This window comes from Xenopus laevis, chromosome 6L, assembly GCF_017654675.1.
Source record: "Xenopus laevis strain J_2021 chromosome 6L, Xenopus_laevis_v10.1, whole genome shotgun sequence".
In the NCBI taxonomy this organism is placed as follows: Eukaryota; Metazoa; Chordata; class Amphibia; order Anura; family Pipidae; genus Xenopus; species Xenopus laevis.
In genome coordinates, this window is record NC_054381.1 from 28,527,830 (window position 1) to 28,550,090 (window position 22,261).

The 22,261-nt window shown below is 38.6% G+C and overlaps 1 protein-coding gene across 3 annotated transcripts; it reads right to left on the minus strand.

The window, feature by feature from the left end:
- Positions 1 to 262: 262 nt before the first annotated feature.
- Positions 263 to 19,107, minus strand: pter.L (phosphotriesterase related L homeolog). 3 transcript variants are annotated; one of them, XM_018266272.2, is made up of 6 exons: positions 12,831 to 12,891; positions 12,531 to 12,605; positions 7,263 to 7,707; positions 3,605 to 3,870; positions 1,551 to 1,691; positions 263 to 1,232 (listed from the first exon to the last, which is right to left on the minus strand). In XM_018266272.2, the coding sequence occupies exons 3-6, from the start codon at positions 7,692 to 7,694 to the stop codon at positions 1,022 to 1,024; spliced, it is 1,050 nt and encodes a 349-aa protein (XP_018121761.1). In that variant the 5' UTR covers positions 7,695 to 7,707; positions 12,531 to 12,605; positions 12,831 to 12,891; the 3' UTR covers positions 263 to 1,021.
- Between the last annotated feature and the right edge of the window lie 3,154 nt (positions 19,108 to 22,261).

A 22,261-nucleotide genomic window follows, 5' to 3' on the forward strand; every position in this document is an offset into this window, starting at 1 on the left:
TAATTTAAAAAAAAATTATAATTATTTGACTAACATGGAGTCTATGGGAGATAGCCTTCCTGTAATTCGTAACTTTCTGGATAACAGATTTCTGGATAGCGGATCCCATCCCTGTATCACAAAATACTGGGTGCTACAGTATAGGCATTACCCTAGATTATCTGGCTGTGCAGCAATGGCCATTATAGGTGATAATGCACACAGACATTCCCCGTGACTAGGTCTTTGCCAATGGGAAGCTACCACCAAAAAAAAGTTTGTATTTGTGTCATTGTAAGATGTTTAATAAAATGTTATCAATTCAATTGTGAAAAGGTTATAATATACAGTTGTGCTCAGATGGTTATGTCTCCTTCCTGTCTCTCCCAGAACAGCAGTTATTTCATTCTTTATGGCTGAGAAAATTCACACCATAGATCCTATACAATACATGGCTGCAGGGTTTGGAAACCATAACACAATTAATTAGCAGACTGAGATAAGAAAACCTAAGAAAAGATTGTAGTCTTGGCCTTCAGTTGTTTTCTGGTTTTCACGTGTCCATGAACTGGCCCTTAATGAGATGCATGCTAACAGCAGAGGCACTTAATGCTAAGCAGACATGTAATGCTATTTGATTATTTAAAGAGCACATAATAATTATATTCTAGTATCCAAACTTTTTGCAGGGAAGTCATTTAAATTGCTATGTTCTGTATCAAGCATTAATTAAAGAACAGCGGGCTAATTACAAGCATCATCGATATTACAGGGAACATCAAATTGTTCCAGAGGGGAGTCATTTAATTGGAATCACTACTTTCCTACAAGTTGTGCATTATTATTATTACTTGCTCCAAAATATCCTTGATTATAGCTGCCGGTGGGAATTAAATGAATTGTTTTAAAGACAATTGTTTAAGTGTTCCTTTCTAAGGCAGTGGATTGTGATTAAAGAAAGGTAAGCACAGAGTCGCATATTGTGACATTTGCTTTGGAAGGCTGTCCTCAATTTCCATGATAGAATTGAAGGTAAAGCATATTATTTAAATGTTAGCCACTTTTTGGGATTCTCCAGTAATATCTTATCAATGCATTGCTGGGATATTCCTCTAATAAGCATTTTGGGAACAATGTTATTGAGGATGTGAGAGTATCCATGGCCACCATATTTGAGCAGCCTATTCTTTGTATGTATGTCATGGGAGACAACAATTCTGTCTTCATAGCCTTCATTAATCAGGAACCGAAGCCTGCAAGATATTAAGAGTAAGGCAATATAAGAAGTCGATTTTTTTTTTCCTTTTTCTGCCTTTCTGGCCTCAGGTGGAATTCCAGCTCTCAGTATGCTGTAGCCCTGGCAATTTGAGGAGTAAGCACATGGGGTAATTTAATTTGTTGCAAAAAAACTCCAAGGATAACTTGGAGTTGTTCTTCTGCTGGATCCTTATAGAAAGGTGCAGCTAGCTGGCTTGTGGTTCTGCAGGTGATATAAGCATAACCCAAAAAAGGATGAACTGAAGGATGAACATTAGTTCTACAAAGGACTGATATTTCATTGCCATACTTACATTTTAATTCTGTCATTGTCACTTGGCATATCGACTGCTTGGTTAAACTGGTAATTCAGCATTTCTGTTCCGAATAAATCGTACTCCAGGTAGGATCCAAGTTTAGCAAACTCCAGCAGTTTTGTCTCATCAAATATTGTCCTAAAATAGTGAACCCCCACATTGTTATAACTTAAACAGTGACATTAAGACACTTCTTTCAAGAACAATTAAGCTTCTCTTTTGCAGTTTCAGCCACAGGGATTAACAAGGACGTTATTCGAAAGCGGAGGTTATTGCAGGCTGACGTTCGTTATAAAAAGAAAAAGCTTTACAGTATATATATTGGATCAGAAGCCAGGGAATAGAACTGAAATGGAAAAGAGAATTACAAAATAATTCAATATATTACAGTTGATTAAAACAATAACACTGGAAACCTGTAGTAAAATCTGTGCAGAATACATAAGGATGACCCGGGGAGACTTACACAGACCAGTTTATACGCTGGTCCTATTAAGCTGTGAGGCACTCATTCACATAGTTTTGCGTTATTGAAGTGCCTTCCCTGAAAGTCAAGAAGGAAATTCGTTACCACTCAAGAGACTTAATTATTATTCCACATGACTTGTTTGTAAAATTGAATAATGCGCTGGATATTTATAAAATAAATCAAGCTCATAAATTTATTTTTCATTTGTTGGCCCTTTTTTTCTTAATCAGGGCTGCCCAGCTGGAGGATAGTGGGCCTGGCTTGCTCTCCGTGAGTTTTTATGGCCTCTAGCATACCCAAGATCTTTATTTGGCATCATTGTTTTATTAGGCTCCAAACCTAAAACAGATAGATTAGATTAGAGGTGGCCTTCGTTCTGCTCCATGTCGCTAGTGCAGAGAGCGCAATTGAGCTCTCTCCATTAGAAGAGCCAAATTTCCAGGTTGAAAAAATACCTCCCAGATTTAGCCTTATTTATTAAGGAAAAACCACAAAAACTGAGCGAAAACCCAAATCATGCAATTTTTTCAGACTTTTTCCCCAACTCATACAGGGATTTCGAGTTTTTGCCTGAAAACCCCAAATTTATCGGATTATCGGGCTAAACTCAGCACAAACCATAATATCTTCAAATTGGGATAGGGACATCTCCACTTGACCTCGACAGATCTGAGATGGCGGATTTTCGGATTTGGACTTTTTGCCAGATCGGGGTAAAAAAAAGCCTGACTAGATAAATTCAAGGTTTAGTAAATAAATAAACCTTGATTTTTTTTTGTATTCAGTCTTTTTTTCATTCCCCCCAGTATACGGTTATATTTAACTAGAGAGAAATGTTTCTAATATGATAATAATAAGCTTAGTTTTTTTATATATAGGAAATAAAATAAGCCAACTAAAATATAAAAATACAAACCTCCATGAAAAGTAAAAAGGCTCTACCCTGAAATAAATCAGGTATATTTTTCTTTACTGGATCCAGGCTGACTTAAAACATCTAGAGACACTGGAATAATGAGGATAGAAAAGGTATAATAAGGGGCACATTTACAAAGCTCGAGTGAAGGATTCGAATAAAAAAAACTTCGAATTTCGAAGTCTTTTTTTGGCTACTTCGACCATCGAATGGGCTAGTTCGACCTTCGACTACGACTTCGAATCGAACGATTCGAACTAAAAATCGTTCGACTATTCGATCGTGCGATAATCGAACTACTGTCTCTTTAAGAAAAACTTCGACCCCCTAGTTCGGCAGCTAAAAGCTACCGAACTCAATGTTAGTCTATGGGGAAGGTCCCCATAGGCTTGCCTATGTTTTTTGGATCGAAGGATATTCGTTCGATCGATGAATTAAAATCCTTCGAATCGTTCGTTTCGAAGGATTTAATCGTTCGATTCGAAGGATTTAATTGTTCGATCGAACGAATAATCGTTCGATCGAAGTATTAGCGCTAAATCGCTCGACTTCGATATTCGAAGTCGAACGATTTTAGTTCCTTGTCGAATATCGAGGATTCATTAACCCTCGATATTCGACCCTTAGTAAATGTGCCCCCAAGTATAGCGAAGAGCACAAGCTTACCTATCAAGATGAGACATTACTGTTTTGGAGATATCCGCCCCGGCCTCCTGCAGGATCTGGATAATCTGGAAGGGTGCATCACTATTTCTCCCAGGGTGGATATTCACAGGACAGCCAAGCTGAGACTGTGCCTCGGCAGTTGCTTGAAGAACTTTCTTCTCACTTTCTGTTAATGGCCAGGAGCAGCCAATCTCCCCAATGATGCCGCATTTAATATTTGTTCCATCTGCTCCTTGAAGTACTTCATTAACTAGGACTTCTGTAAGCTAAAAAAAAAAAAAAAAAAAGAGACTCGTATGCAAACCAATAAGCTCTGAGACACAATAACCAATAACAATAGTCCCGGACCAGGAAAAATCTAGCCCAACAGTTCCAAAATGAATTTCAGTCTCCAGAGTTATCCCTAGCTAATGATGAATTCTAAAAATGGTTGAAGACAGCAGCTGGCTATACATAGACGTGTTGTGCCTAAGCTTAGTAGTAAGGTGTCAGCCCATACTTTGGGCAGTACAGCAGTACAGTACAGTGCAGTACAGAGAGGCTGTTGCTTGAATGTCTTGGTGCTGGGAGTACCGATGTCAAAAACCTCATAGTGCTGCACATACAACAATACATAATAAGCTTTTTCTTAGGAAAGAGTGCTATACTGCGGATTTAAAAAAATATATAAATAAAGTGTAAATGGCTGCTAGGATAGTCTTGTATTATACTTCACAAGGGTCATCTTGACATATATGCGCCATTTCTGCTATAAATTGGGAAACACCGATTATAAAGTGTTACTGCTTTCAACTTGCCTTGCTGTCACCATCTGATCTAACTGAGGCCATCCTACTCTGCTGTCTCTGTCTTGTCTTACTGCTTTTATCTTGCACTGCTGCCATCATCCGGTCTTACTGGGGTCATCTTGCTCTGCTGTTGCCATCTTGCTGCACTATACCTACTATTCCTTTACAACTCATGCTCTATGATGCAGGCCTGACTTGCCACATTGGAAATTCTGGCAATAACAGAGGGGGTTTCCACAGAGAAGCATGTGTTATTAGGCCTTTTTTGAATCTCAGTCTGTAATGTCCTATATGTACAGGCTGGTGCATTACATAAAGAAATCCAAGCCTTAAAGGAAAACTATACCCCCCAAAAATATATTGCATAAAAAAGCTCATATGTAAAACCCTGCTTCATGTAAATAAACAATTTTCATAATAATATACTTTTTAGCAGTATGTGCCATTGGGTAATCATACATAGAAAACTGCCATTTTAAAAAACACAAGGGCAGCCCCCTAGGATTGTATGATTCACTGTGCACACAAACAAACCATACATGTTAGGTTACATGAGCCAATTAACAGACAGAGTTCTGTCATTTGCTTCCCACACTTCCTGTTACAGTTAGAGTTGTAGTATTTCTGGTCAGGTGATCTCTGAGGCAGCACACAGACCATCACAAAATGGTGGTTCAAGCAAGAGATGTTAAAGGGCAATATTTACTTAAATATGTATTCCAGTTTGGTAAGATTCTTTAATATGCCACTTAATATGATATAAACCATCAATTGCTTAAATATTCATTGTGGGGGTATAGTTTTCCTTTAAAGAAAGGGAAGGAATGAAGAAGCCCCCTGTATAATCAACACTGTTTTTGACTTTAGACAAGGTAATGACACTTTACCAGGGCAGCAAATTTAGCTTGAGTTTTTTATCAGAATTTATTTAGTATATGGGCCCTACACCCTAAAAGAGCTTACAGTCTAAAAGAGAGGTGGGCTTGGCTGAGGATGCTAGTTCATAGCAGCTGGAGGGCTGTGTTAACCTTACATAAATAAAATATCCTTGTTAAGGATAACATGGCCTTCTTCAAGCATTTTTAATTTCTGTTTAGAAAATGATTACTGTTACCACTCTTGTATGCCTGTGCCTGTGGTGGAGGTCATAGCCCACGAGCTACAATGCATGCATGGGAAGATGCTATTTTTCATACTTGGTATTGATATTGTGTGTTACACGACGGCATCTGGGGAAAAAATGCTAAATCATTCTTTGTTCAGCTTTTTTGACATTACATATTCCACTAATAGGAGAATTTCTGTCCCACACAGTGAACTGAACTGTGGAATGTGCAGCAACCTGACAACCTGAATAAGTTAGTTAAGTTAGAAGAAATGTCCTCCAATTATTTAAATTTGGAAGACTTACAAAATCCAAGAATACATTTAATGAATATAGGTGAGACCTGTAAGATACAAGTAGCATTATTTCATTGCCACATTTTATCACTGCCTTGAGACTTCTACTTTTGTCATGTGTTTAAACTTCCAAGATAGTGGTTGCTCTTCTTTCGGAAAAATAAATTCTATTTTTTAAGATACACATAAAATATTAGACACAGACCCAATACTGTATATACAATGTATATATAGTCTTTTCATATGTGAATGTGTTTACCTTGATGTATATTTGGAACACTAAAAAAAGCAAACTGGAATCACAAAGTCAAAATACAGGTTTTAGCAGGCAAAATATGTTAAGACAGTTAGTACATGTAGCTTGAGAGAAATGAAAGGGCTGCTATTATTGAAGGGCCAAGGTATATGGCAGACCATAGATTTTCAGTAATTGCCCAACATATTTTTTTCTGGTGCTCGAATAAGTGCCCAAAATTGCCTTGTTGTCCCTCTCCCCAGAATTATACATCATAATCAAGCCACTATCAGCTGACAAGAGTAGGTCCTGGCACTTTCATGTCATTTCAGTATAACTCCATTGGAGGCAGCAGGGCCAAATTTTTTACAAACCAAAAATATAACAATGGCAGAAATCCACCTTATATGCAAAAGGTCTAAACAGTTAATGTTTAAGTCATTGTTTGACCAAGCATAAATGAGAGCAAATTCAAGGATATAATATGAGGTTGTGGCAAAGAATGACGTAAGAAACACTTCAATGAGTGTGCACTTAATAGTTTGCATCATAGGAGAGATAATAGCAGGCCTTGATGAGCAATAAAAAACATGTTGGCTACATAATCCATTTAGTTTGGAAATTGTTCCCATCAGAGGATACAGACTTATTGTTCTACTCTCAATACCTATTACTCTTAGATAAAATACATATGAAAAATATTTTTAAAAAGTAGTATTTTCCTATTCCAATGACTGTACCTTTTTGGCATTAGCCTAATTTGCACAACAATTTTTCTCCAGTTTTTTTCTAATTTCCCTTATATCAAATTTTTACATTGTTTGTAGATGGTGAATGATATCCATTTCTGTCCTAATTCTGACACACTATTTGTCCTTTTTTCTATTGATTGCTTCCAATAACCTTCCAAGTCCCAGTGGATTTGGTTTAAAGCTCCTTTTTTTTTGCCATCGGGTTTATAACTGCAAATCTATTTAAAACCTCCAACTTGGACACTATTTTTTCTTTATATGATTTTGTTTTCCTGCCTCCAAGCCAAATAAATGTATTCTTTTTTTCATTTGGAAGTTATATCATGTTATGCTTGCTAATATCGCTACTCACAATTACCTGGACTTGTGAACAGTGTAAAAAGGATAAGCAATTTTCTGTCCATTCCTATATAAATTATTGTGAACGGATAATTCTGAATTGAGTAGGACTTATTTGTATTCCCTATAAACAATGCTTTTACCTGTTCCACTGTCATGGAGCGGGTTGAATTAGAGTGAGTAGCATCCACATAAAATCCAGCTCCTGAGATAATATTCACTCCGGTCTCTTCTGCAAGCTTCTTCAACATCTTTACATCTCTGCTAATGCCAGTAGTTGTGTTTTCTACAATACTTCCACCACCTGCTGCCTTAAAAAGCTTCAGTTCTTCACTTATTGCATCAATTTCCTGATTGAGAAGAAGGTTCTCCTTATTGCTGTAAGGGTTTTGCTTCACCCAAAACAAATTCTTCATAAGTATGGGGGCATCTGACAATGCTCCCTGAGGTGCTGGAGGTGGGCAGTAGCAGCATTCAAAAGTCATCGATAAATGTTCATGTGTCAAGGTGTGGCCCAGCTGATCTGAATGGATGGGCCCCAACACAGTTTGTACTTTGCCACTAAGCGACGACATGGTCTTCAACTAACTTAAAAGCAACAAGAGAAATCATTACAAATCAAAAATATTACACTTGTTACTACACCTGTTACTTTTCACATCTAAGGTCAGAACCTTCTTAGAATATTGCTGTCTAAATCATAACAAAGTCTTAAGGTGAACTGATAAACCACAAAAAATGGCTGCTACCCCTGGGTGGTAGGGCGGGTTTGGGCTGACCTTGCTGTGCTGTTTGCAGGCAGTTTCGGGATGAGCCCACAAACTTAGAATGCCAGCTTCCGATGGCAGGAGCATGCCTATAAAACCGGAAGTCGGCAGTCTAAGGTCGTGGGCAGGGAGGGCAGGCAAACAACTCAAACAACTCAACCAGAACCCACCCAAGACCTTAGACTGCCGGCTTCCACGCTCCTCCCTGTCCATGTCATCAGAAAAGGACGGGTCAGCATGAGGGAAGCCATGTGCGGGTGGGCTCAGGTCAGGAGGGTGTGGGTCAAGACTTTCTTGACCCACACAACACCAATCTCAACCAATCCTGAAAAATGAAAAAGGAAGATGATAAAAAAAGTGATTACCTTACCCCATTGAACTGATTTGAAACATATTGTGCAGCCAGTTAGTGCAGATCATTTGTGGGCCCTTCTGTAGCAGCTTTCTTGAGTCTTTACATTATAGAATATTTTGATGAAACCTAGTATTTAGCCTTAATTAGATCACACTTCTCAATTGCTTTATACAGTACTTTTCAGAAATTATTTGCCATTTTACAACTTTGCATAAGGCACAGAGTTTAAACTGTATGTGACATATAAAGCTACAAGTGTTTTATATGTTTTTTGACAGGTAGTGTGAAGTAGGGTACCCTGTTAGATTTATGAAAATACTATCAACATTTTAATATCTCAGTACTAAATAGTACTGTATTTTCTCCATAAACATGCCAAATTCAATTATCACTCCCAGTTAACAAACCTAGATAAAAGTAATTAGGCTTTAATCTAAACAAAATAATTTCTTGAAAGAATTAGTGCTGACAGGCTGTTGCCCAGTTTTACAGAACACATGGCAAACTGAGAGGTGCTACAATGTCACATGCCAAAAACACATATATTACTATTGCTATTAATGAATCGGTGACACTGAAAGGAAATAGTAAAGCTGTGGATAAGGAACAGTGGCAGTATCACATAAGGAATGAAAATAGAGAAGGAGGAAGTAACGGTTGAATGAGTGAGTAAGGGGAAAAGGAGAAGGAAAGGACCTTGCAAGGAATACACTAGTGTTATGGTTTATCTGATGACAAAACATAAATATATTATTATGATGAACAGTAGACCAAGCAATGCACATGTACACCACAAAGAAAATGTTTCCACATAGCACCTCCAAACATAGAGATGTTCATCACAAGGGCGGTGCTACAATTTAGGGCAGAGACACACTTGTGGATTCGGGGGTGATTAGTCGCCCGGCAACAAATCGCCTTCCCGGCTACTAGAATCTAAATCGCCGGCGGGATGGCACTCTAAGCGATTCACTTTCCGAATCTTCACGTGTGTCTCTGCCTTTAAGAACCAGTTACAGGTAGGGTTTCCACCAGGCAGGTTTTTACAGGCTCAGTATCTGTTTCGCTATTACAAATTTACTTGCAATGTAATTGCTGTATCATTAATAATGTCCTCAGGCTAAGCCACCAATGCAATCCACTCTAACCTTTTTTTATTGCTTGATCAGCTCCAAAACCTGCCCTTCACCAGTCTACATGTCAATGTCATGCCTCTTTGGTGTAGCCCCTCCTCCTTTGTCACTCCATTCCCTTTACCCTGCCCCACTTATCAAAAAGGTGGCAACTCTAGTTACAGCCATATGTACAGTAGCATGTTGGCCCATTAGACTGACAGTATAATAATACTGATTGAATGTTTGCCTGAAAATATTAAAATGTAGAGCAATATTAGGAAAAAGAGTAACTGATGCTCTATTGTAGATGCTTTCAGACTTTCAAGAAGACTTTTGCCGTCAGCCACCAATCTGTTGTTCCAACAATATTCAGGACAGTGTGCATACATTTACCCCAAATCTCCCTCAGACATACAGTGCTTACTCTACATTCTATACAATAACTGTGATCATGTAAGCACTTCTTTGCCATTAAATTGTTATATCTGCTATTAAACACTGCTAAAGTTCAGTTGATTAAGGGTAATTTGGACCCTAACAACCAGATTGCTAAAACGGCAAAGTGGAAAGCTTCCGAATAAAGAGCTAAATAACTCAAAACCCACAAAAAAAGAAAACCAGTTGCAAATTGTCTCATAATATTATCACTCTCAATATCCTACTAAAAGTTAAGTAGCAACTAAGTGGCAAATGAGATTCAATGTAAATAAATGTAAAGTTATGTACCTGGGATGTAAAAATATCCAAGCCACTTATACCCTTAGCACTAGGCAAATCCATAATGGAAAAGGAACTTGGAGTCCTTGTAGATGATACACTTATCTGTAGCAAGCAATGCCAGTCAGCAGTTTCAAGGGCAAATAAGGTCTTGAGCTGTATTAAAAGGGGCAGATACACAGCAGGAGGGGGTAATTCTTCCAATGTACAGAACACTGGTAAGGCCCCATCTAGAATATGAGCTACAGTTTTGGTCTCCAGTGCTCAAACAGGACATTATTAATTTAGAGAGGGTACAAAGAAGGGCAACTAAGCTGGTAAATGGTATGGGAAATCTTAGCTATGAGGAAAGACTGGCCAAGTTTTGGATTGTTTATGCTGGAGAAGAGGCGCTTAAGAGGAGATATGATAATGATATTTAACTATATAAGGGGATCATATAATAATCACTCTAATGTTTAATTTACCAGCTGACACAAGGTCACCCATTTCGTTTTAGAAAAGAGGTTCCTCCTAAATATTCAGAAGGGGATTTTTACAGGGAGAGCTGTGAAGATGTTGGGTTCTCTCCCTGAACCAGTTGTACAGGCTGATACATTAGATAGCTTTAAGAAGGGATTTGATGACTTTTTAGCAAGTGAGGGAATACAGGGTTATGGGAGATAGCTCATAGTACAAGTTGATCCAGGGACTAATCCGATTGCCATTTTGGAGTCAGGAAGGCATTTTTCCCCCTCTGAGGCAAATTGGAGAGGCTTTAAATGGGTTTTTTTTTTTGCCTTCCTCTGGATCAACTAGCAGTTAGTCAGGTTAAAATAGAATTAAAAAGGTTAAACTTGATGAATGTGTGTCTTTTTCCAACCTGACTTACTATGAAACTATAATGGGTGTCGGTTTCACAATCAGATGTGCCCTATAAGGTGATTTTCTACCTTTTATAGAAGGAACTGCCTACAGCAGCAACTGTTCGTGATTGCTTAAAATGTCACATACAGGAAAAATTTCTGACGGCTCTCTATATCAGTATTTTAACTTCTCCAACATCAGTTGAACAGTTGATTATACTGGTAGGCACTTTTCTTCTGCATGTAAGATCAACCTCAAAAATCTTCAAACTAATGAATTGAGCAAAGCCATGACAATCTACTTCTCTGGCAAGAAACAGAACTAGTGAGGCAAGTGTCAGTACTGTGACAGATGGGTGCATTTCACACAGCTTTGATGTACATTCTCAGTAATACTGACACTTTCTGAAGGTAGGAATAACACATGCTGACAAATTTACTACAATATAGAAATACTGTCTCATATGATGTACTGTGTGATGTTGCTGTTGATTCAGGACATGAGTTTACAGAGCAGTACAGAAGCTGCACATTTTACAGCAGGTAGTGTTATGAGCCGAGCGTCTCTATGAATCAACCAGTAGCTTTGGTCTATATGTCAATCATTTTATACCTTAAATGGTAACTGCTAAATATTTTCTTTAAAAATAAATAATGGCTCAGTGCCCAAATGCAAAGTGCAAAATCGGGTCTCTCAAATTGCTATCAATCCTGTATACTTGCACCTGTTTGGCCAAAACCACCACTTCTTGCTTCTGCTTTGCTTAAAGGGCACCTAAAACCTTAAACTTTCCTAAATTTCTAAGTCAGTGCTAGTTCACGCACACCAAGAGGGAGCCCCTGCGAGCAGCCATGTTGTGCAGGGTGCATGCACATAATGAGCGTCTGACCTAGGTGCCTCATGTTCATTCATTATGCACATGCGTGTGTCCCAACATGGCTGCTTGAGAGTACTAAAACTAGGGATGCACCGAATCCTTCTGCCCGGCCAAACCAAATCATAATTTGCATTTGCAAATTCGGGGCAGGGAGGGAAATCGACTTTTTGTCACAAAACAATTAAGGAAAAAATGTTTTCCCTTTTCCCACCCCTAATTTGCATACGCAAATTTGGATTCGGTTTGGTATTCGCCAAATCTTTCCCAAAGGATTCACCCTAATCCAAAATCGTGGGGACAATTTAAAAAAACAAACTACTGTTTATTCCAACCAGATTGCAGTCTCTATTAGCCCGCGCTTTGGGTGGAGGAAACTGTTTTAGGGTAACAGGTGCCCTTTAATAAAGTACAAGGTCAAAATATAGGGCAAATAGATGTCACAAATTCCTACCTTCGCCATTACTACCAGAGCCCCTCTCTGCCTATTGCAACTATACTGGCAACTGACTTGCACCATAAATCAGAATATAATGTGAACTGTAATTTACCAATTTAGTTGCATATGCAATTACCTCCTCCCCTACCTCCACTGCAATCAGAGTTTGTTTAAATAGAAAAAATTAGCTTTGTGTAAACAAGCCCCTTCCTTCCTCCAGCCTGTGTTTCAGCTTTACGCATAGTTAATTAATACCCTGGTTTATCAGTGGGCTGGTGACATGATTAACTGTTTTTACCTCATTCCACAGTTTGTCCAAAGAACCAGGATAGAACAATGAAAGATGAAATTAATTTACATTTCAAAGTCTGCCCTGTGCAAGAAATAAAAAACATAAATAATTAAAATAGGCAAAAATATTTGTCAGCACATGCCATATTCAGTGAATTCATATTGGCCAATGTACACTGGCCATTGAATAGAAAGTAGAATCCGGTGTTTAACATTTCCATCTCCAATACTACAGTCATGCATCAAAAAACAGAATATGGTTTACAAATGGAATAAAAAAAAAAAAATTTAAATTTAGGGCTCTTACACATGGGCACTTCTTTATCCCTATTCGGTGTATCTTTCATGTGTTCCATCACGAGGGGGACCTTTTCATTGTGGCATCAAATGCTTTGGGGGGTACAAAGAGTTGGAAACATCTAAATAAACACACTGAGGATCACTGCAGTGACAGCTTTGTGCAAGAGTAACATTGGAACTTAGCACAATACCTGCCTATATAATAAGCCACCTATTATTAAACCCACAGGATAAGAAAAACCTTATGTCTTGGATGGTTCCACTTTTAAGCTTTAAAATAGCTGGAACGGGGGTTTTATTGTAATTGAGCCCATTTAGGCATGCATTGAGAAATTCATTATGCTCACATGACCTGCACGACACCACCTTTATAGACTGACTATAAGAGAATTGCTGTCAGTCTACAGTAGCCAGCATATGAAATGGTACAACTCCAAGCAGCCCTAACTATCCACCCCAGAAACAAAGGTCAGTTTGGAGGATAATTATTCTGCTATACATGTATTGTATGTACACAGTGTGCACACATTGTGCAGTACTATTGAGCACACCTAGATGTAGCAATATATCAGTATATTATTCTGTTTGATTGCAAAACTTTTCATCTACCTTAGATGTGGCCACAGCTGCATTCTGGTGTATATCTCATAAGGACACATGCAGAATATGGTGCTTTTAAGGTAAAGTCACCCTTTCTGTTTCGTTGAATGGTATTGCCTCAGACTGTACTTTTACGTTTAATGTATTAAAATGTATTATGTAGCACAACCCTTCTAGTGCAGTCTGTGCTATTCTATTCAGTAGAAAGTACTCCATCTGATGTTTTTATACTGCTTTGTTACACATATTTATGTCTTATTGACTTATATTACACTTTGCAGAACTGCTAAAGATATGCTATGATATAATCAGAATATAGTGGTGTAGTATGTAATGTAGATTTGAGACTAAGGGCAATGTGAAAAGTAGATAGAAAGAGATGTAAGGCACCCCCAAGTGATTGTATTTACTTACCTGAAACCCCGGGCCGGTGCACTGCACTGGCCCGTGGTTATACCAGTGAGCACCACAGAGCGATCCTCTTCCGGGTTCTTCTTTCTTCAAATTTCCCAGGGCAGACACATGCGCAGTAGAATAAAATAGCCGGCTTTTTAGTTAAAGTTCGGCTTTTCGATCTACAGCCCATAAGCATCCGCGAGAAGTGGCCGGAAGAGGATCGATCCGTGGTGCTCACTGGTATAACCCCAGCCCGGTGCAGTTTTCTGCAGATAGGAGCACCTACCCGGGGTTCAGCTAAGTATGTATAAAAGAACGGAGCCCAACTTCCTGCTTTTCAACTCTCTTGGTTACCCTGTGATCGAGCAGTAACCAATCAGTGACTTGAGGGGCGCCACATGGGCCATAACTGTTGCTTTTGAATCCGAGTTGGAAGCTGAAGATCAATTGTAAACTCACTGAACAGATCTGTCCCACGTGGTTCCCCCTATCATCAGGGGCACCCTTGGCATATAGCACGGTTAAAGATAAAGGAAAACATTGGTGCATTGGTCATTAAGTCGAATTACAATTAGAAATAGGACACATCACAATTTCTCACCCCGAACATGCCTTTAGGTCGAGGACCATCTGCCATTGCTCAATCAAATAGAGCAGGGGTGCCCAAAAGGTAGATCGGAATCTACCAGTAGACCTTTAGCTGGTGATCAGTAGATTTCAAGACACTGTCAACAAACAGCTTGTCTAAATCACCCTCCTATTTGATTCTTTTCATTCAGATATTTATTATTTTAAGGTTACATGAGAATTAGTTGTTAAATTTTTTTTATTATAAATCATTTATATCAAAGTTATAAATCAATATTTAGGTAATATTTTCCATGGAGCATAATACTAACAAAGCTTTAATGGATGTAGATCATAATGGGAAATCATGACTAAAAGTAGACCTCACATTAGTAAAGTATGGGCTTCAAACACAAAATGCTTGACTTGCTGAAGAAGCTTACAGGTAGCCTGTAATTTATCCAGAAATTTCATAAGGGTAATTTACTAACACAGATGTTACATTTCACCAGTGCAATTGCCAATACCAAACAATCAAGAGTTTGATAATTAGACAGTGATTGGTTGTTGTGGTTATCTGCAGAGGTGCTAATTACCACCTATAACATTACCACTATTCATTTAATTATACAGTATACCCATTTTTCTATGATTATGGTTTGTGCTGAAAACACTTAGGGGCAGGTCGAGGTGAATTTTCGAATTGAAAAAATTCAAATTTCGAGCTATTTTTGTGTACTTTGACTAGGGAATAGACCAATTTCGATTCAAATTTGCAAAAAAATAGAAAATTCAAGATATAGAAATGTATCATGTACGGTCTCTTTAAAAATTCAATTCGACCATTTGCCATCTAAAACCTGACGAATTGTTGTTTTAGCCTATGGGGGACCTCCAACAACCTATTTGGAGTCAATTGGTGGACTTTGAAAAATCTAAGTTTTTTTGGGGAAAAACTTTGAATTGAATTCAATCGAATGCGATATCCCTTTGATTCGAATTCAACCCAATATGGACCTATTAGATCGAAACTTTCCTATTCGACCCAAAAAAACTTTGACTTACGTATTACTGTTTTAATTAAGAAATATATTTTTATGTATTGTACTAAAGACTAAAAATGGTAATTTTTTTTTTATTTTGCAACTTGCCGGATCTTCTTAGCTGCTGGAGGAGCAGAATGTAGTTAATCAAATAACCAGCCTGCAGATAAACACACAATAAATCAACTCCTTCTTATGTGTAAACCTGAGACACAGGTTAAAGTTGGGCTGAAATCTTTTCACTACAGTGAGAAAGAGTGGGTAGTGAGGGTAAACAACCAGCGATTTCTCATATTGTGCTTTATGATCAGAAAAGCGAAGGATTTTCCTGCCATGTTTTTACTGAAAGATCTTGAATGGCTAGTACATCTAATTTAGCTTTAAAAAAAGGAAAATTAGACAAGTGGGACTGTTTGGATTAAGCGTTTGGCAGGCAAAGTTTGAAGCAGCTCATGAGAATTTCCCTTTAGCCCCAATTTAGCTCAAGGTTCCAATCCTGCATTTGTGACATAATTCCTAGTGACTGATGAGCATAATAACAACCATAGTAACATTCAGAGCAATACAGTGCTTCCTGCTTCTAGCTATACCCTTATATCTATTTCTAGTTTAATTACTGTTACTAATCAAGTATGAGATTTTCTAAATGAATACCATCTGCTATACACTTGCTGTACCTGATTTCTACAGAACATTATTCTGACACCAGATTTTCTGTAACGTAAATAAGCAGACTATTTACATTAGCCATCCACAATGCATCACAAGTAGAAACTTACTCCAATGACATGGATACCTACCTAATATCACTGATAATATTATCTGGCCACGCCATATGTACCTGCTGTAAAACAAAGCTTGGTAGGGCAGCTTACCTATTTTACTACAGGTATGGCACCTGTTATCCAGAATGCTTAGGACCTGGGGTTTTCCGGATAACGGATCTCTCCGTAATTTCGATCTTTCTACGTTTAGTCTATTAGAAAATCATTTAAACATTAAATAAAACCAATACTCTGGTTTTGCCTCCAATATGGATCGATTTTATTTTAGTTTGGCTCAAGCACAAGGTAATGTTTTATTATTACAGAGAAAAAGGATTTTTTTTTTTAAAATGTGGATTATTTGAATTAGGGATGCACCGAATCCAGGATTCGGTTCGGGATTCAGCCTTTTTCAGCAGGATTCGGCCGAACCCTAATTTGCATATTCAAATTGGGGGCTGGGAGGGAAATCACGTGACTTTTTGTCAGAAAACAAGGAAGTAAAAATTTTTCCCCTTCCCACCCCTAATTTGCATATGCAAATTATGGTTTGGATTCGGTTCGGTATTCGGCCGAATCTTTCACGAAGGATTCTGCCGAATCTAAAATAGTGGATTCGGTGCATCCCTAATTTGAATAAAATGGAGTCTATAGGGCAAATTTACTAAAGGGCGGGGGCGAGAATTCACCAATGTGACGTCATGTCGGTACTTCGCCAATTTACTAACGGTTGCTGGCGTAACTTTGCTAGCAAGGAAATAGACACTATCGGTACTTTGCTCCCGAAACGCCTGGCAAATTTTCGCTCTGGCAAATGGGCGTAACTACGCAAATTCACTAAGATGCAGATTTTACTGAACGTTGGCTCTTGCGCCAGATTTGCCTTCGCTACCTCAGACCAGTGTGCATTAGAGTAGATAGGAGTTCCTAAAAAAATAGTTGAAAAATTTTCTAAGTCCCAAAAAACGCTGGCGTCTTTTCCTTTTTTTCAGGGTAATGGGCTGCAAAAAAGCGTACATTTTTTTGGGGGGTAACCGGCTTCCCCCTACATTTCCTAACATATGGCACATAAACTATACACTGGGCCAATATAACAACTTTATTTTAGTAAGTTTTCCCGGGCTAGTGTAGTGTAATGTATTTGCTGCAACATATACGTCCATGGAACTTTAACTTCCCGCCGTATGCAAATTAGGCAACGCTAGCGCAACTTCACTTCGCTTGACACAGTAACGCTAGTGCAATTTCCCAGCGTTCGGCGCCCTGGACGCATCTTTGGATTTTAGTGAATTAGCCTTGTCCTGGCGAATCTACACCTGGCGAAGTGTTGCGATGTGAGCGAAGCCGTCGCTGGCGAATTTTCGGAGGTTAGTGAATTTGCCCCTATGAGAGATGACAATTTTGTAATTCACAGCTTTCTGGATAATGGGTTTCCAGATAACTGATCCCATACCTTTAGAAAAACTTTCCATATTCTTATCCTATTACATTCCAAAAAGATAACCCACAGATTTCTAGTTCAAGGTGAAATAATGTGAGGCTTAGAACCATTATTAAAAAAGAGGTTGTTTTCAGCAGCTCTCCAGTTTGCAATTTCAGCAATCTGGTTGCTAGGGTCCAAATCAACCTAGCAACCATGCATTTATTTGAATAAGAGACTAGAATATGAATAGGAGAGGGCCTGAATAGAAAGAGGAGTAATAAAAAGCAACAATAATAATAAATGTGTCGCCTTACAGAGTATTTGATTTTTTAGATAGGGTCCGTGATCCCCCATCTGAATGCAGGAAAGAGTCAGAAGAGTCCTAACATCTTCTCACCCCTCCCTCACAAAATTAAAGTTATTACACTGTGGAAGTGACTCGTTTAAAATCTTTGCATCAAATCCTGTCAATAGCAGCAAGCAGTCCCAGAATTCATGCAGATGAAACCCCCTAACAATGTCTCATACCATACCATGAACCAGTGCTTCTTTAGACAGCCACTCCTATATATGCTACTAGACGCTCCGGTAGTTGTGAAACTACAACTCCCAGAATGCTTCATGCCAAAGACTACCTGGAGTGCTGTAGTTCGATGCCCCTTCTATAAATTAACAGACTAGCTTTGTTTTAACCAAAGTAGGCGATTTGTTAATTAAACTAAGTAGCAACTTGAACCTGATGGGCAGTTATGTATTAGTTATAGAACTACTTGTCGCTGCTGTATATATAAATGAAACAAGGATTCTACCATTAGAGGGAAGGGGTAAACTCCGATGTCCAACAGCAGATTAATGCCTAACGGCTACATGCTAGGAATTCCCCTGCTGGGCTCTAGTGCAGCTCAGTTCAGAAAACTCGAAATAGGTGAAAAAGACTTACTAGTAGCAAATGCAGTAGTTATAAAAGCCTAAGCTTAGGCTAAACACGTTCTTATGAACATTTTTATATTTTAGAACTACTTTGGCTACTAGTGTGTCTTTTTCACCTATTTTGAGTTTTCCAAATGTTGCCAATCCTTAGACTGGAGGTCTTTGTGATGAGACTGCATGGTGATATTATTTTTTTTCATACTATACTTAGGCCTCAGGAGCAGACACACATGCCATTGTTGTTTATCTAATGCAGCTCAACCCAACTGGATAAAAAACAAATCTCCAGCCTCACAAATAGCAGCAGAGAAAACACTATAAAAGTCTGGCATGTCAAACTGTTGCACTTCAGTTGTTCTCAACAAGCTGAGCTGCTAGAGACTGCTGGGAGTTGTAGTGCAGTAAAAACACAGCGTTCATGTCTCAAGATGCACCTGTGACTTTCTAGCAATTAAAGAAATAATAATTCAAGAGATTCCTCGCATGACATTGGTTTGGTAGTTTGAGAATAGAAGTTAAACAGGACAGTCCACTTTCTGCACTCACCAGCCCCTCCTCAATGGAAGACTGGGCAGCAGGAAGCCAACGCAGATCTACAAACAATAGGGCGGGAATGCAAAATGCTATAAGATTGGCTCTTCCAAGCCTGACGCTGATTGGTCAGGGGTTTGACCGCTGATATCTATAAATACCGCATTGTGGCGCTTTAGAGTTACGTAACAGTCCCGGCTGCCACCTGGGCCGAGACGGGTACAAAAAGGGAGCAAGTTCGTGCAGTCTAATAAATTAATAGGGGACTGACCCCTCAGCACTGAGAAAAAAGGAACGCAGAGAAATGGCGTCCTACTCTGCAACTATTATACGAATGCGTCTTCACCACAAGCATATTTTATAAAGGGCTCATTTACCGATACAAAGTGAATGGTTACTAGATTTTATGAGGCAAATAAAATATAGTTTTATCTATATTCCTTGTAAGTGCCATAAATAAATACATTAATAAATAAATAAAAAACCAACAGAGTCGGATTACTAAGATTATCAGTATTTTGGATTTGGCCGAACCCCAGCATCCTTCGTGAGAGATTCGACTGAATACCGAATCCTAATTTGCATATGCAAATTTGGGGTGGGAAAGGAAAACATTTTTTACACGGTACTTCCTTGTTTTGTAACAAAAAAAATCACAGGATTTCTTTCCCCGCCCTTATTTTGCATCTGCAAATTAGGATTCGGTTTCGCCAGACAGAAGGATTCGGCCGAATCTACATCCTGCTGAAAAAGGCCAAATCCTGGCCGAATCCCAAACTGAATCCTGGATTCCATGCATCATTACCAAATAGCCAGCAAAAATGTTGCTTTACTATAGGAAACTATAGGAAGCAGGCCCGGACTGAGAATTAAAATAGGCCCTGGCATTTCAGGTACATAGAGGCCCATTCAGCCCACATAGAGGCCCAAACAGCCCCCACCAGCCCACTAAATACTGACTTTCTATGGGACCTTATAGCAGCCCCTCTGGCATTTGCCAGAACCCACAGATTGCCAGTCCGGGCCTGATAGGAAGGCTAGTTTTTTTGTTTTTTTTTCAAAAAAGATGGCAACCCTACAACCGGGTGGTAACCCTAGAAACCATAACTCCAGCCTAGTGGCGGCTGCTGCAGAATTGTACCCGATACGTTCAAACCGACTGTAAGTTGTATCTATCATTTTTAGAGTGTGGGGGTTACCATCATCAGAAGAAAAAATATTTCACCACAAGTCATTAGTGGGAAATGTTTTCGTTGTCAGCTTAAAGACGTAGAACACTTTTATGGTAAAGTTTAGTATGTGACTGAATGTCCTATTACTGGGTCTTTATTTTTAATTCTCTCAATGTCTTCTAATTATTAGGGTAGAACTCCACATGTGTTTTTCGTTGGATTGACGCCCGACAACAAAACGCACACGACAAGTCGGATGGAGGCGCACGCTTGAAGATATAATTGGCCTGAATGAAAAGTCAGAGGCAACAACTATGCGGTCCGGCTTTCGGATGAAGACGCTGCTTTCTGCATCCACATCCGACAGTTGTGTCGCGTCGGATGTAATGTTGTTTTTACCTGTGACTTTTCATTCAGTCCAATTAGAATCTTGACACCTGCGTCTCCATCCGACTTGTCGCGTGCATTTTGTCGCCAGACGTCGTTCCAACGAAAAACGCTTGTGCAGTTCTACCCTTAGCCTTCGGTGACTAAACAAAAAGAACTCAGAATAGTCTCAGAATATACCTTGCATCATAATAAAAGTTCATGAAGTTCTTTTAGGGATCAAACCACCCAAAAATAGTATGATACATTTTTAAAATAATGGTAAACACATAGTAAGTCCTCTTATTACATTTTTTTGTTTATAGATTATATACCTGCAACCCCTCTCATATATTAATAAGAGGAGGGAAAAGTGTAAGTAAAAGGAAGAAAGAATATTGTCAATAAGATTTATGTTTTGCAGGAAGTGGTTAGTGGTGTGTTGGCCAAAGCCAACTAATTAGGGGCAGATTGTCTATGTTGCTAATTGCCTTAAAAAAACTATCATGCTCAATTATTTCCAGGTCTTTCATCAAGCAATATTGATTGTGCTGATAGTGTGTATGCTTTTCATTTGAGTCAGGGCGAGCAATACAAGCAAGTGGTCATTAACTAGCACACATATCAATAAAATCTGTCTATTCTAAATACTTCTGTGCTACCAAACTCGCAAACACTTATGCGTATCAAACAACTTCTTCGAATTAAGTGGCCCTAAAATTACAGCTGATAGTAATGCAATGGTCAAGTGTCTGCATAAAGAGTAGATGAATGTGCCGTCCTTACAGGTCTTCACTTTGATAGCAAAGCCCAATGATGCTCATAGAAGGGATGGGGATATTATTACCCTACAGTTATCTACCTTATTCCATACTGTAGTCTCCACATTAAAAACCCTAGCATTTACAGTGCTGCAGCTTGAGCCAATGGCCTACTTAACAGCAGCCTTGTACATATATAGGGCCAAGAAACCATTGGTGACCTCTGGTACAATATGATAATCCTAAAGAAATGATGGCAGGTATATAGGTGCTACAATTATTTAATCTATAGAATGTCACTAATAATTTACACTTTTAGACTCTGCGTATTGACGTTATAATAAGTTACTTGAGTTGCCTCATAAAGTATTTAATGCTCTTTAAAGGGGTTGGTCGCCTTAACTTTTAGTATGATATAGAGAGTGATATTCTGAAACAATTTGCAGTTGGTTTTCAATTGTTTTAATTATTTGTGGTTTTTGAGTTATTTATCTTTTTATTCAGCAGCTATTCAGGTTGCAATTTAAGGTTTCCCTAGCAACCATGCATTGATTTAAACAAGTGACTGGAATATGAATATGATGAATAGAAAGATGAATAATGAAAAGTTGCAATAACAATACATTTGTAGCCTTACAGAGCATTTGGTTTTTAGATGGGGTCAATGACCCCCTTTTGAAAGCTTGAAAGGGTCAGAAGAAAAAGGCAAATAATTGAAAAACTATCAAATTAAATAATGAAGGCCAATTGAAAAGTTGTTTAGAACTGGCCAATCTATAACATACTTATCCCCATATGTAATATAAGGCACTAAGTTTGCCCAGAACCATTAACCAATAGCAACCACAAAGATGTTTACGTTTAAACAGGTGACCAGTAAATGCT

Coding starts and splice junctions, on each gene's coding strand:
- pter.L (XM_018266273.2), bottom strand. CDS start 7,694: ATGTCGTCGCTTAGTGGCAAAGTACAAACTGTGTTGGGGCCCATCCAT. Junction 3,871..7,262: donor GCTCCATGACAGTGGAACAG/GTAAAAGCATTG, acceptor TTTTTTTTTTAG/CTTACAGAAGTCCTAGTTAA. Junction 1,233..1,550: donor GACAATGACAGAATTAAAAT/GTAAGTATGGCA, acceptor AATATCTTGCAG/GCTTCGGTTCCTGATTAATG.